This window comes from Periplaneta americana, chromosome 15 (assembly GCF_040183065.1).
Source record: "Periplaneta americana isolate PAMFEO1 chromosome 15, P.americana_PAMFEO1_priV1, whole genome shotgun sequence".
Classification (NCBI taxonomy): Eukaryota; Metazoa; Arthropoda; class Insecta; order Blattodea; family Blattidae; genus Periplaneta; species Periplaneta americana.
In genome coordinates, this window is record NC_091131.1 from 12,477,333 (window position 1) to 12,490,388 (window position 13,056).

The 13,056-nt window shown below is 36.5% G+C and overlaps 1 protein-coding gene across 4 annotated transcripts in view; it reads left to right on the plus strand.

Annotated features, from left to right (window-relative positions):
* The window catches only part of LOC138714647 (uncharacterized), a 69,332-nt gene that overhangs the window by 44,301 nt on the left and 11,975 nt on the right, over positions 1-13,056 (plus strand). For 3 of the 4 annotated variants that reach the window (XM_069846698.1, XM_069846700.1, XM_069846699.1), the window contains exon 6: positions 6-96. In XM_069846698.1, coding sequence (XP_069702799.1) covers positions 6-96 — 91 coding nt within the window. Of the gene's footprint in view, positions 1-5; positions 97-4,516; positions 5,323-13,056 lie in introns of those variants that run through there. The other variant, XM_069846701.1, reaches the window with a different exon arrangement.

Consider the following 13,056-nt stretch of genomic DNA (forward strand, 5'->3'; position numbering starts at 1 on the left):
TTCAGGATTTCTGGCATAAATCTTGATGATGGGGTTAGCATGTGCAGAACAAGTAGTAACACTTGCATTCCAGTTTCACAAGATTCTTCATTACAGGTAAGAAGTTCTGTGTAGAATAGTCACTACTTTTTGGGACATAGATCACACATCAAATAAACTGGAACAATAAAACAGTTACGAAGAAGTTCATATCATTTAATAAAACTATAGGTTGCAGTATTTTTGTAAGGGTTGTTAAGGTATGGTCACATGTCGCTACTTTTGTACTGCAGCTGCAAAAGTTGCGTGTCGTGTTCACACGTAAGTCAAAAGTAGCGCTCTGCATGCTACTTTTCGTGCTGCGCAATCCAAGTGCTGCAAAAGTTGCAATTGAGGGGCGTTTTCACAAAACTCGTTATCTACATTTTTTTCGATTTTGAGGATTTAGCATATCCTTATGTTTTTGGATCAGAAGAATCCAATGGTGCTATCAGAATTAAGCTAAAGTTGGTAAGTATATCAGTAAATTGATCTTGAAATAAAAGAGATTTTTCAAAACTCGGTATCTACAGTTGTGTATTTTAGAAAAGAGCTCTCTTGAAAAAAAAAAAAAAACAAGATTTTGTAGATAACGAGTTTTGTGAAAATGCCCCTCAATTGGAGGTTGCAAGTCTGTTCACACACAAGGCGTTACTTTTGCAGGCGCAGTCTTGCTGCAGGTTTCCAGTCCCTCAATATACATTTTGTGGTCATGTTCGCATTATTATGAAAGTCACGCAATAGCTTATTTATCTATTATTTGCTTTTCTATCCTAACTAGTATTCTGAAATTGGCATTATTTTTACTATAAAGCTATTAAAACGCCCATATACTTAAATGATAACCAACAGCATATTCACGGAATCAATGTTTGCAACCCTCCTGTTTGAAACTATGCTATGGAAAATTAAAAAAATGAATTAAATCGTCAGCAAATATACTCAGATTGTGTTGTGCATTTAGTAACTGTTACAAATAATTTATTTTCATCACATCTAACATTAAAATATATCCAAACAATAAAAGTATCATTGGCACATTTGGGTGGCAACACTGGTCGCAACCGCAGCAAAAGTTTCAACAAAACCGATATAAAAAATGCTGCGACTGCAACTCTGAGAATCCTGTTCACACGTCGCTACTTCTAAGCTGCGCGCAGCATGAAAAAGTAGCGGGCAGCAGGTTTGGCAGCCGCTACTTTTCGAGTTGCACCGTTGTTCACATGTTGCAGTACGAGAGTTGCGCAGTTTTTTGTATTGCAGCACTGCAAAAGTAGCGACGTGTGACCGTACCTTTAAAACATAAAGTAGCATTATTTAATATTGCCGTTTTATTGTACCGTAATGTAGTGTATACCGGTGAACATTACAATATGAGAGATTTGTCATAATACGATAGGTTTATCATTCAAAGTAGTCCATCGAGTTAGCTCTGTGGTAGCACATCTGCTCCCAGATTAGCCAGCCCAGGTTCGATTCCTGGCAGGCTCAGAGATAGATTGTGCACCAATATGCCTGGGTTAAATCCCAAATCTCTCCACAGTGCATATGAAGAGAAGGCATATGTAACTATTGATAGTGATTCATCTGTCTGATGGGGACGTTAAACCTGGCGGCCCCCTTGGTGCTATTCAACAGGAGTAGGCTATGTGCCAGCACCAGGTTTCCCCTTCTTCCTCCCTTATCTACAGTACACTTGCACATACATTCACTTTAGTAGTAGGCCTACACAACATAACTAGCCACAGATACACATTATGCACAGCGTGGCCTGCTGAAGTGGTGTGCAACTTGAAAAATGGGTCACAGTCCTGTCATCTATCTGCAGTATGAGGAACTCGACTCATGTAAATGGCGGATACACACACACTCATTCAAAGTATACATTTAGGAAAGTATTACAAGCAGAGTTTAAGCTAAATAATAAATAATTGTCGCAAAAATGCACAGATGAAAAATTATACAGAGTAATTTATATACAACTCATGATTTTAATTATACAGTATGTTTATTTTAACAAGAAGGATGCTAGTAATGTTGTATTGCACCTTAAAAAGTACAGAATCTCTGGGAGATTACTTTACCTTTACATTAAGTGCTGTGCCTCAAGGCACAGCTGAACACGTTCCATGTTTCTGGCTGTTCGCTGGAGCATTGCGTTGTCAATACCGTTGATTTCACTTCTCCTTCAGATCGTTAAAAGTCCGAGGGTGTTAGCGTGAATTGTTCCCTTCAGGTAACCTCACAGGAAAAAGTCTGGTGAGGTTAAGTCCGGTGATCTTGGTGGCCAGAAGTTCCGGCGGTTGCTGAGAACATTAGGGAGTGACTGCAGCAGTCACTCCGTAAATCATTAAGGCATCTGTTGCAGTTAGAACACAGGAATTTTTTCTTAAAGGGGAATGTTCCCATGTTCGTTCAAGGTCTGGAAATTGGGTTAGGCTTAGGTTTAAGACCTCTCCTGGCACTTCATAATCATCCTATCATAATATCATCAGGGCAGCGTAACTCCGCCTTCCAAGCGCCCCAACCTCAGAAGTGGGTTATAAATAAGCCATTGTCACGAGAGACCAGAAATGTCTAATGATAACCTGGTGGCATTGGGAGAAAAAAAATAATTTAATAAATTAGAGAAGTAATTTATCTCTGGCTATCCCGTGTAATTTGTTGAGTATTTGTATCACAGCTTTTCTTGTTTTTCTTACAATATTCAACCAATTTCACCACCTCCATACCAGTAGATAGATTTGTGGGATCAATGGATTTATGAGACTGTTTAGGTACCTTTTCTCTGTCCAGCTCGAAACTCAACTGCATGACCACACAGACGTTGCAAAATAGAGGCTTGGGTCATTCCATGAAAATGCGACATTTTCACGAAAAAATATTTTCTCGAAAAGTAAATTGTGTGATATATAATTTCATTCCTTAGAAGTCAGATTTCATAAATTTGGCAACATTGCTTCTTTATCATTACGCATTTCCATTATATCAACGACGAAAACTGCGTGATAAATGCAGTATAAAGACTCTTAAAAATACTGAAACTTTTCCTATGTATTTTCAAGTTAAGTTATAATTTCTTTACACTAATCTCATTTTATGATGAAGTACTGGTCCTTAGCAACAACTATAATACAAAAAAAGACGTTGATGAAAGTGTTAATTGCGTAATTAGAAAGGTTTTATAAAGGCATTATGGCGAGTCCGTGTGTCACAGGAAAAGTTATATTTGTTTGTATATCTTTATAACCTTTCGATATTTTATTTTTTGTCAAACGGAAAAATGAGACTCATCACATGCCAGTCAAAATTGAACATAAACACTATTGTGAAATTTGGACGTTTTATACGTGAAAAATGCGTGACATACGTAACATTTCATGTGTGACACACGAACATAAATATACAAGTAGGTTATGTTCGTGTGTCACATGGATAAATCGGATATCCAGTTGCAGTTTAAATTGTACATGAATATAGGCCTATGATAAAGCTTTCAAAGAAGAAATTAATTTACTACTCTTCTCAATACGAATATATTTTCATATACTAGTATGCATATTTGTATTTATTTGCTGATTAATAGTAATTACCTATACTATTCGGTTTAGGGCTATAACTAGACCAGCTGTTAAATTTCATTGTGCAAGTTGGGTGATATTGATCAAGTAAACTTTCCTAGAATTAATTGCACAACATAATAAATAGATTTTATGCTCGACCATGCCGAAATGTAGTAATTATACACCTGGTAGCAGACCTTTAATGCATGTCATTAAAGTACACCTACTCATTAAAGGTCAGGTCTTTCAGCCAATGACGACTCAGGTTACAACTGTTCAGCAAATGACAGGTCAGCTTTCTACCGTTATAAAACCGCAAGTATCGATTATTCTCGGATATGCAATCGAAAGAGAATTAGCGAAAAGTCACGGAGGCTGGAAATCCAATACTGTCGCAGAAGGTTATGTTCTGTTACTATAATAATTAGCGTTAATTATAAATAATATTCAAATAAATTCAATTTGTCATCTCGTTTTTCAATGTCTAATTTAATTTCAATGTTATCTCTGTAGGTTCTTATGGCCTAGCAAGGTCAATGTGCACATCTGTTCCTCGGAAAAAATCAATACTTTCGCGTCTGCGCACATCTCACAACATACGGGACATTCGTCAAGGTCAGATACAAAGAAAATTAATAATATCAAGTTAGAAATATGGTCGAGCATAAAAAGTCGTATGAAACTCGCCTATAATGGTAATTAAGAAGCTCGTATGAAAATTATGAAACTCGCTTGCGCTCGTTTCATAAATATCCATACTTGCTTCTTAAATACCTTCATTATAGGCTCGTTGCATAATGTACTATTAATGTGTGAGGATATTTATTAAAATCATTCTTCTTCGTAACGATTTAAACAGTTATTTAAAAAGAGAACAATAAAACACCAATATAATGTTTTATTGCTAATTGCTAATTGCTTTGTTACTAAAACAGGTTGCTAGAAAAATGGTCCCTTTGTCAGCAGCAGAAAGAAAAAGCCGAAGCCGAGCAAATCAGTCAGTGCAAAAAAAGCTGAATGAAAGGGAAGCAAATAAGAATCATATGAGAAAGGTTAGGGAGAATAACAGAACTAACTCCAAAATACAGAAGAAAGAAAGGGAATCAGCTCGGATGCGAATGAGGGCTCTGAGAAAAAGGAGAAAGGAGGAAACACTGCGTGCCAAAAATGCTACAATACAGCCACATCTCCTGCTTACAAATCAGCAAGAAGTCTTCAGAGGGCAGTTAAGAAAGTCGAGGATGCCTTTCCCAACAGTCCAAGGAAACGCAAGGAAGTTGTGAAAAAGCTAGCATTTATTTCTAATATAAATGAAACAAAAGAAAACTTTTCACAAAATAAACTTTCACGTGCTTTCACTGAAGATGTTAAACAGAAAGTTGTGGAGTTCTATTTAAAAGACACAACTTCAATTTCTATGAGTCTTATCACGGGAAAGGTGCGCATGATGGAGTAGGAGCGACAGTCAAAAGGTTCGTATGGCAACATATCTTGAGTGGAAGAAAAGTTGTTAAGGACCAGAGAGATTTTTTTTAATGTAATACAGCAGTCTAATATCAATGTGAGATGCCTGTTTGTTGACACCAATGAAATTAACATCACTGAAGATAAAAAATTATTTGCAACAATTCCACCAATTCCTGGAATACATAATGCACACTGCATCAGCAAATTGGGACATCTGAAGGTAGCTGTATTCAGAAACACTTGTGAACATTCACCGCAAAAAAAAAAAAAAAAAAAAAAAAAAAAAACAGAATCTCAAGGGAAAAAATGAAACTCTTTGCATCATAATCCACAGTTAATTCCCGATTTACCACGAAAATCGTCTGTTACTGCATTTAGATTGGCAACAGGCCATGATTGTTTGGCCAAACACCTGCATAGAATTGGAATATATCAGTCCCCTAACTGCCCATTGTGCAACTCAAACCAAGAAATGGATTCGGAACACCTCAAAATCTGTGCTTCATTGGCTGGCCATGATAATATCTTTGAAAAATATTGGAGTGCAAGAGGTCAAATGACTTTATTGTCAAACGCCTGGCATTAGAAAACAACAACAAACAACAACATTCACCGCAAATCATACTATCACTGTCCTCAGAAGAAAAACAATTGACAGAGAAGGAGACAGCTTGCAGTATTGACAAGAGTGAGAGTCTTCAGTTGCAGGTGGGGGATTGGTGTTTAGTCATGTATGATGGGGTCACTTATCCAGGAGAGGTAGTAACTGTGAAGAATTTGAAGTATCTGTGATGGTAAGGGATGGAAAGCATTATAAATGGCCTGTAAAAGTGGACAAGTTGGTGTATTCATCACAAGAAATTTTGCAAAAGATATTATCGCCTATTATTGTAAATAACCGTGGCCATTTCAAGTTTGAAGCCTTGTTTTAGATGAATAAATGTTTCTTAATGTAATGTTATGAAAAGAGATTACATTATTAAGATAAATGTTCAATATTACAGATAAATTTGTTTCTAGCTTATGTAAGGCGAAATGTTCGTGTGTCACAGCATTTACCTAATTATTACACTTTATAACTAGTGTTAAAATGTTTACAGAAATTTCATTACAGCATTTATGTGTTAACCAATATGTTATCTTTCATCTGTAACCAGATTTAATTATATATCTTCATTTGGCACAAGTGTAGAAACATTTTAATAAATATACCATTTCTTATTGGCAAGAAAATGTTCGTGTGTCACAATATATAATATGTAATATTGTGAAGCCTGTAATTAATTCTCATAACTAGGAAATGATGCCTGCATTGTGGGCTCCTTTCACTAATAAATACCTTTACAACCTTTCCTCACAGGCTTATGGGTAGTTCAATATTAGTTTTAAATCACTGCATTGGCGTTGAAAATGTTATGTGTGTCACTATGGAATGACCCGCTTGGTAATGTTTAAGGACATAAATACATGTCCTTGTTGAGGTTTGCTGTTATCTGTAATAGTAATATGCATTACAAGAGCGGTATGTTGACGTTTTCATGTTCGAGGAAAAGATTGAAAAAGCGAAACGTAGTTGAGCTTTTTTTAATTTCCGAGAACATGAAAACAAACATACCGCTCGTGTATCGTACATTATTTTGTGCGAAGATCGTTTATTACATACCTGAAAGACGAATTTCTAATGAAATCTCCATCTTGGTTTCTGTTCAATGACGGCAACTTTGGAAAACAAATATATCTGTCTTCAACATTGTTCCTATAAAATGTTTTCTGTGTTTACTATACTCCAGCAGGCCGTGATATACGTCTGTCTTCCCCCCCCCCCAGTCTATGATGAGTCTGGAATCTTGTTGATTTTTTCGCGGCTTCCTTAATGTTACTTGCATTACAAATGCAGTAACTTTAGTGGAGTTGTAGAGTTTACTTAATTTTTGCAAATATTTAAAAACAAAATTAACAGTGCAATTTAGGTGAAATTGCAGTGGTAAGTTTCCAATTTATAATTATTACTATATTGAACATCTTTAAAAATAATGTTAAAAGCTTAAAGCAGTAAAATGAATATGACGCTTAAGCGGTAAGAAGAGGGAAATTGTTATGTGTGTTACGTTGGGAATACTGAATGTGGTATTTCACACTTACCGCGTATTGGTTTTGTGCGGAAAGCAAGCAAATACGCACGATCTCGCACAAAAGTAATGTCCTTAGAATTAAAGGGAGTTTGTCCTGTTGTCTGTCTAGATCAGGTGGTTCTTAAATTTTATGAGTCCGAGGACTCCTTTCATATGATGTGTATTTTGCTGGACTCCTAACACATTAGCCTAACTTCTTTAGTTTCCCCTAGTATAAGGTAAGAAAATACAAGGTTATTCACAGTACATTTTTTTCTATAGAAAAAGGTGTCGGTACTCACCAAAATTTACAAGTATACAGATCTATAATAGCGCCTGAGTTAGGAATGTATTGTTACGAGAAACTTCTTCATGCAGTCATAGCCTAGTGTTTGTGTCCACTGTGTGTTTAATTTTGCCATTATATGAGAGAAATGTTAATTTTAAAAGTTCAAAGAGAAAAGATGTCAGTATAACCCGTCTGACGAAACATTGCAGTTTTCAGATGAGGGCGCTCATGTGTCGCGAATGCGATCCGCTCAGTCTCGATGCGTGGCGAGTCAGCTGGAGAAATGTTGGTACAGTCTGACAATAAAAACATCAACAGCTGTTATCAACGTAATCAAATACAATTACCAATGCCATAGTTGAATTTACTTTTTCTGTCATGATATATATCCGTACTTTATTCCAGAAGTAGCTGTATCCCCGAGGCAGAGGTCTCAATTTTATTTGCACTATCAGTTGAACTGCTGTATCTGTGCTGCCACCTGGCCTATCATAATCCATCTCATCTTCATCACACTCTTCGTCACTACACACAATGCCTATGTTTATTACTACCCTTTTTATTTCCTCTTCCATTAACGCGTCACGACGCCAATATTCGTCCTCTATAAGTTTAACAGATTGGCAGCATTTTATCCAGACTTCTTTGCTGATTTCGTTTATTGATTGTGCGGTCATTTGTTTCAAAACTGACAGCCTCCAGAATGTATCATTTCCGTCATTAAACTGTATCTTTTCTTAACAGCATTCAGAAGTTTGCGTAGGGTCGGAATTTCTTTTCTCTTCCCATAAAACTCCAAAAATGTTCTGCGGATGACACATTTTTTCAAAATCATCAAGTACAATTTTCTTTGGATGTGGGCGGCTTTCATCGGGAGTTGAAAATTGTCCTCCAATGCGCTTTGCTTCCTCACCTCCTTAGCTATAGTATGTTTTGTTCTTTCAATCTTCCCCAGCCGCCGTTGCTGTTCTTTTCACAGCGTTCGTTAATGGAATGATAAGACCCTTCTTTCTCTCTTCTTTACAAAATTTTAGTACATTGTATATAATATTTCTGCTTTGCGAGTGTAAGACTTCGCGTGACGAGTGTCTCGGCGGAGTTTCCATTCGCTCTTGTGTACACACACACTTCCGATACCGACTAGCAGACTGAACGAACTGAACTGAGGCATTTCTTTACTGCAGCGCTGTGCATAGTACGTCAGAACAGGGTGACGTAATGCAGTATCGATCGCATGTTTATGTCCAAGCTTACTCTACCTGCCGTCTGCAATGATTCTTCAGGCAGGTTATACTGTGTATCGTTGTTTACCATCAGAAAAAAAAAAAGCATTGGTTAATCTTAAGTTCGTGAAACATTTAAAAATTCAGCACATATAAACAACACAACATCTAATGGTAAAGCTTACACAGATAGAGAGAGAAACTGTCAAAGTTGTTTTTAAGGGGAGGCAGAGGTGAATATTTCAAAATCCACAAAATTTATCCGATTTGTTTCAAATTGATCATGGATAATAAGTATGTTATTAGTAATGGACATACCAAGTTTCAACTTTCTAAGTACAATAGTTCTGTAAATATTAATAATTTTATAAAACTTTATATCGTTTGATATAAAATGCTCCATGCACCATATTGTAAGAAATTTTCAATATTTCTTTTTATTTATATGTTCAGAGAAGGTATATAAATAATGATAAGTATTAGTTTATTATGGGAATAATATAGTAATACAGTTATCGTGGTTTTAATTTCATACTTTTATGGGCACAAAATCAAAAACTAGCATCGGAATATGAAAATAAAGATAATAAAAATGGAAAAAAAACAAATTTTCATTTTTTTCTTCAGTTTTGTTCGAAAATTTCACCTCTGCCTCCCCTTAAAGGAATAGCCTATGTACATAGTCTCATGGTTTGCCACTAGAAGACAGTAGTAGCAAAAATGGCATGCAGAAAATTATGAGTATTCATTTTTTGTGTTGGAATACATAAGACTCGAGTAGAATTCCAGAAGTCAGCACCTGTTTTTAACATGATCAAGAAATAATATGAAAAATTTACGTGGACATGTTGGAAAATTGGCTGATGTCACAGCTTAATGAAAACAGGGGTAATGATTACATCTTTCAACAAGACAGCTGTATACCAAGCAAATTGGCTCAGACTATAACATTTGAGACTCACGTTCAGAAGGTCCTGGGTTCAAAACCCCATAGCCGAACAATCTGACTGGGGTTTTTCATGGTTTTCCTCAGTCACAAAGGCAAATGCCAGATTGGAGATTTATATATCATGATTCATCACCGCGCAATCACCAGTATTATAAACATTAATCAAAATCTAAAATCAGTTGCATGAACATAAATAGAAAACACAGTAGAAACAGGAAGTCAACAATAGTAACCACGACCTATTGGTATACCTGCAGATTCTAAACACATGATATAACCATAGATGTTAAAGTATGTATAAATAAACTTGAAAAAAAAAGGCTGTCTGGCTCACTACTTCAGAGATGTGAGGATTATATAAATCAAATTTCCCACAAAGATGGATAGAATGCACAGGACAAGAAGATGGCACATAAATGTAGTGTTCGTCGTGATTTTTTCTTTTGGGTGTTTGTGAAGGATACTGTCTTTGTGCCTCCACTCACTGCTGATCTCCAGAACCTTCGCAACTGTCACCGCTGTTGTGGCTCTGATCAACTGTGATATGCTGACATACATGTGAGATGAAATGGATTATCATATAGATGTCTGCCGTATCTGCAGAAGTGGACACATTTCAGCGAAAATAAAGTTGATGAAAATTAGTGAGTTGTAACTGGATTGTACTCATTGACTGCTCTCTTGACAACAAAACCCAAGAATAATTTGTTAAAAGACATTTTACTCTTAAAGAGTAGTCCTTTTTTTTTTTCTTTAATTTCAGTCCACACCTGTGGAGTAATGGTCAGCGCGTCTGGCCACGTAACCAGGTGGCCCGGGTTCGAATCCCGGTCAGGGCAAGTTACCTGGTTGAGGTTTTTTTCTGGGGTTTTCCCTCAACCCAATACGAGCAAATGCTGGGTAACTTTCAGTGCTGGACCCCGGACTCATTTCACCGGCATTATCACCTTCATTTCATTCAGACGCTAAATAACCTAGATGTTGATACAGCTTCGTAAAAAACCCAATAAAATAAAAAAAAATATATTTAATTCCATAACTGTGTTTATTAACAAAATGTCAAGAAGTGTACTGCTGTTTTATGTAAAAAAAATAAAGTCATTCATTCATATGCAAATCACAGAAACCTGCAGAAAAGTATATTCTATTATCCATGTGCTAAAAAGGATAAATGTTCATCTACCCTCTTGCTTAAAAAGGTCCCTTGTGCAGACACTTGTATTTCCCTATTTCGACTATGCAGACATTTTACTAACTGACCTCTCCAGCGACAACAAAATGAAACTTCAACGTGCTCATAATTTGTGTGTACGTTTTGTAAGCAATGTTCGTAAATATGATCATATTACCCCATCCCTGGAAGCAATAGGTTGGCTTAAACTAGATAAGAAAAGAAATTTACATTCACTTCTCTTTCTCTTCGAAATCTCGAACTCTTCTATTCCTTTGTACCTGTCGTCTCGCTTCACTTACCTTTCTTCCCACCATAATCTGAACACACGCTCTCGTCATGAAACAATACTAACAATACCATCCCATCGCACCTCCTCATACTCATCTTCTTTCACAATAGCCCTGCCAAGACTCTGGAATTCGCTGCCTGCTAGCATCAGGGACTGTCGAAATAAAATGGAATTCAAACGCAAACTTACTAGGCAATTGGTCAGTAATTGATTTCTTGTAAATAGTTTCCTTAATCTATCACAAAATATTTCCATATCCAGTAATTTAATCGCTATACAATTTTGTTATTCTAGATTTAATTTGTAATTCAGTAAATATAAAATATTCTTTGTTTCTCTATGATAAATTATCTAGCTTTAATTAGTCAGGTAATCTCTTCGTACTTTGATTTTATTGTAATTGTAATTGTAAATTTAATACTAATTGTAATGTTATTTGTAATTGTAATTATAAATTTAATACTAATTGTAATTTTATTTTTCATATTATAGTTGGAATCTCCTGGTAGAGTCCACACCTGTGGAGTAACGGTCAGCGCGTCTGGCTGTGAAACCAGGTGGCCCGGGTTCGAATCCCGGTTGGGGCAAGTTATCTGGTTGAGGTTTTTTCTGGGGTTTTCCCTCAACGCAATACGGGCAAATGCTGGGTAACTATCGGTGCTGGACCCCGGACTCATTTCACTGGCATTATCACCTTCATATCATTCAGACGCTAAATAACCTAGATGTTGATACAGCGTCGTATAATAACCCAATAAAAAAAATCTCCTGGTAGAGGGCAGAGAAGGCCTGACTGCCTTATCTCTACCAGGTTAAATAAATAAATACTACTAAATACTATGTTCTTACCAAGGGCAGATCTTTCACTGCAAACCCAGCACTCTCCAATCTTTCTTATTTTCAGACTTCCTCTCAGTCCCCTCATACGATCCATTGTTGTTTATTATCTGATGTTTTCTTCTGCTCCAGACTGTTCTCCCATTCACCATTCCTTCCAGTGTATCCTTCAGCAGGCAGTTTCTTCTTATCAGCGACCCAGCCACTTCACAGCAGTCATGAATATCCATACTATAAGTGTTTCAAAATATGCACTTAACATGTACAGGGAATTAATTTTATTTTTACTTCAATTTTTATTGTACCTGAGTTTTTTAATGTACTTCACTCCCACCCCCTCTACTAGTAAACTTCCAATCGTCCTCCACACAGAACCAAGGCCGCGTATGCAGTCAAAGTCGCCAGTGAGTATAGTGCGTTCCAGAAATATGTTCGCGTTTTCCAGTGACAAAAGAGCTTTCAATATTGAATCATATTTTTGCACAGGTACTGTCGTACATTTGCCTACGTCGCATTCCGATTTTCCCCACCCACTTCTGCTTGCTTCTCTGTAAAGGCTAATGGCTGGGCTGTCTTAGATCTTTTCTGAAAACATCAATTTCTGTCAGGAATTGGACGTCTACGTAATATTATACAACTGTTTAAAATAAGTTAAATAAGAGGGCCTCGTGATTTCCCTCGTTTCTACGACCCTGTGACAAAACCAATTGGATGGGCAGTAGATAGTATGTCTGAGTAATTTTATCTTTTCGGATCGGGCAGAGATGACGATTGAATTTACAGTACGTAAGCCTACTCTTTTATAGAGTAGGTACAAAATTACTTCAACATGAGTTGAAGCCGAAACTGGTATTTGGAATTAGGTGCAATAGTCTATAGTGCGATAATGTGTACAAAAGAACTGAACCCTATATCGAAATGAACGGCCACCATTTTAAAATAGTACATTATGCAACGAGCCTATAATGATAGTAATTAAGAATCGAGTACGGATATTTATGAAACGAGCGCAAGCGAGTTTCATAATTTTCATACGAGCTTCTTAATTACCATTATAGGCGAGTTTCATACGACTTTTTATGCTCGACCATATTTCTAACTTGAAATTACCGGTATTCAGATTTATACATTTTATT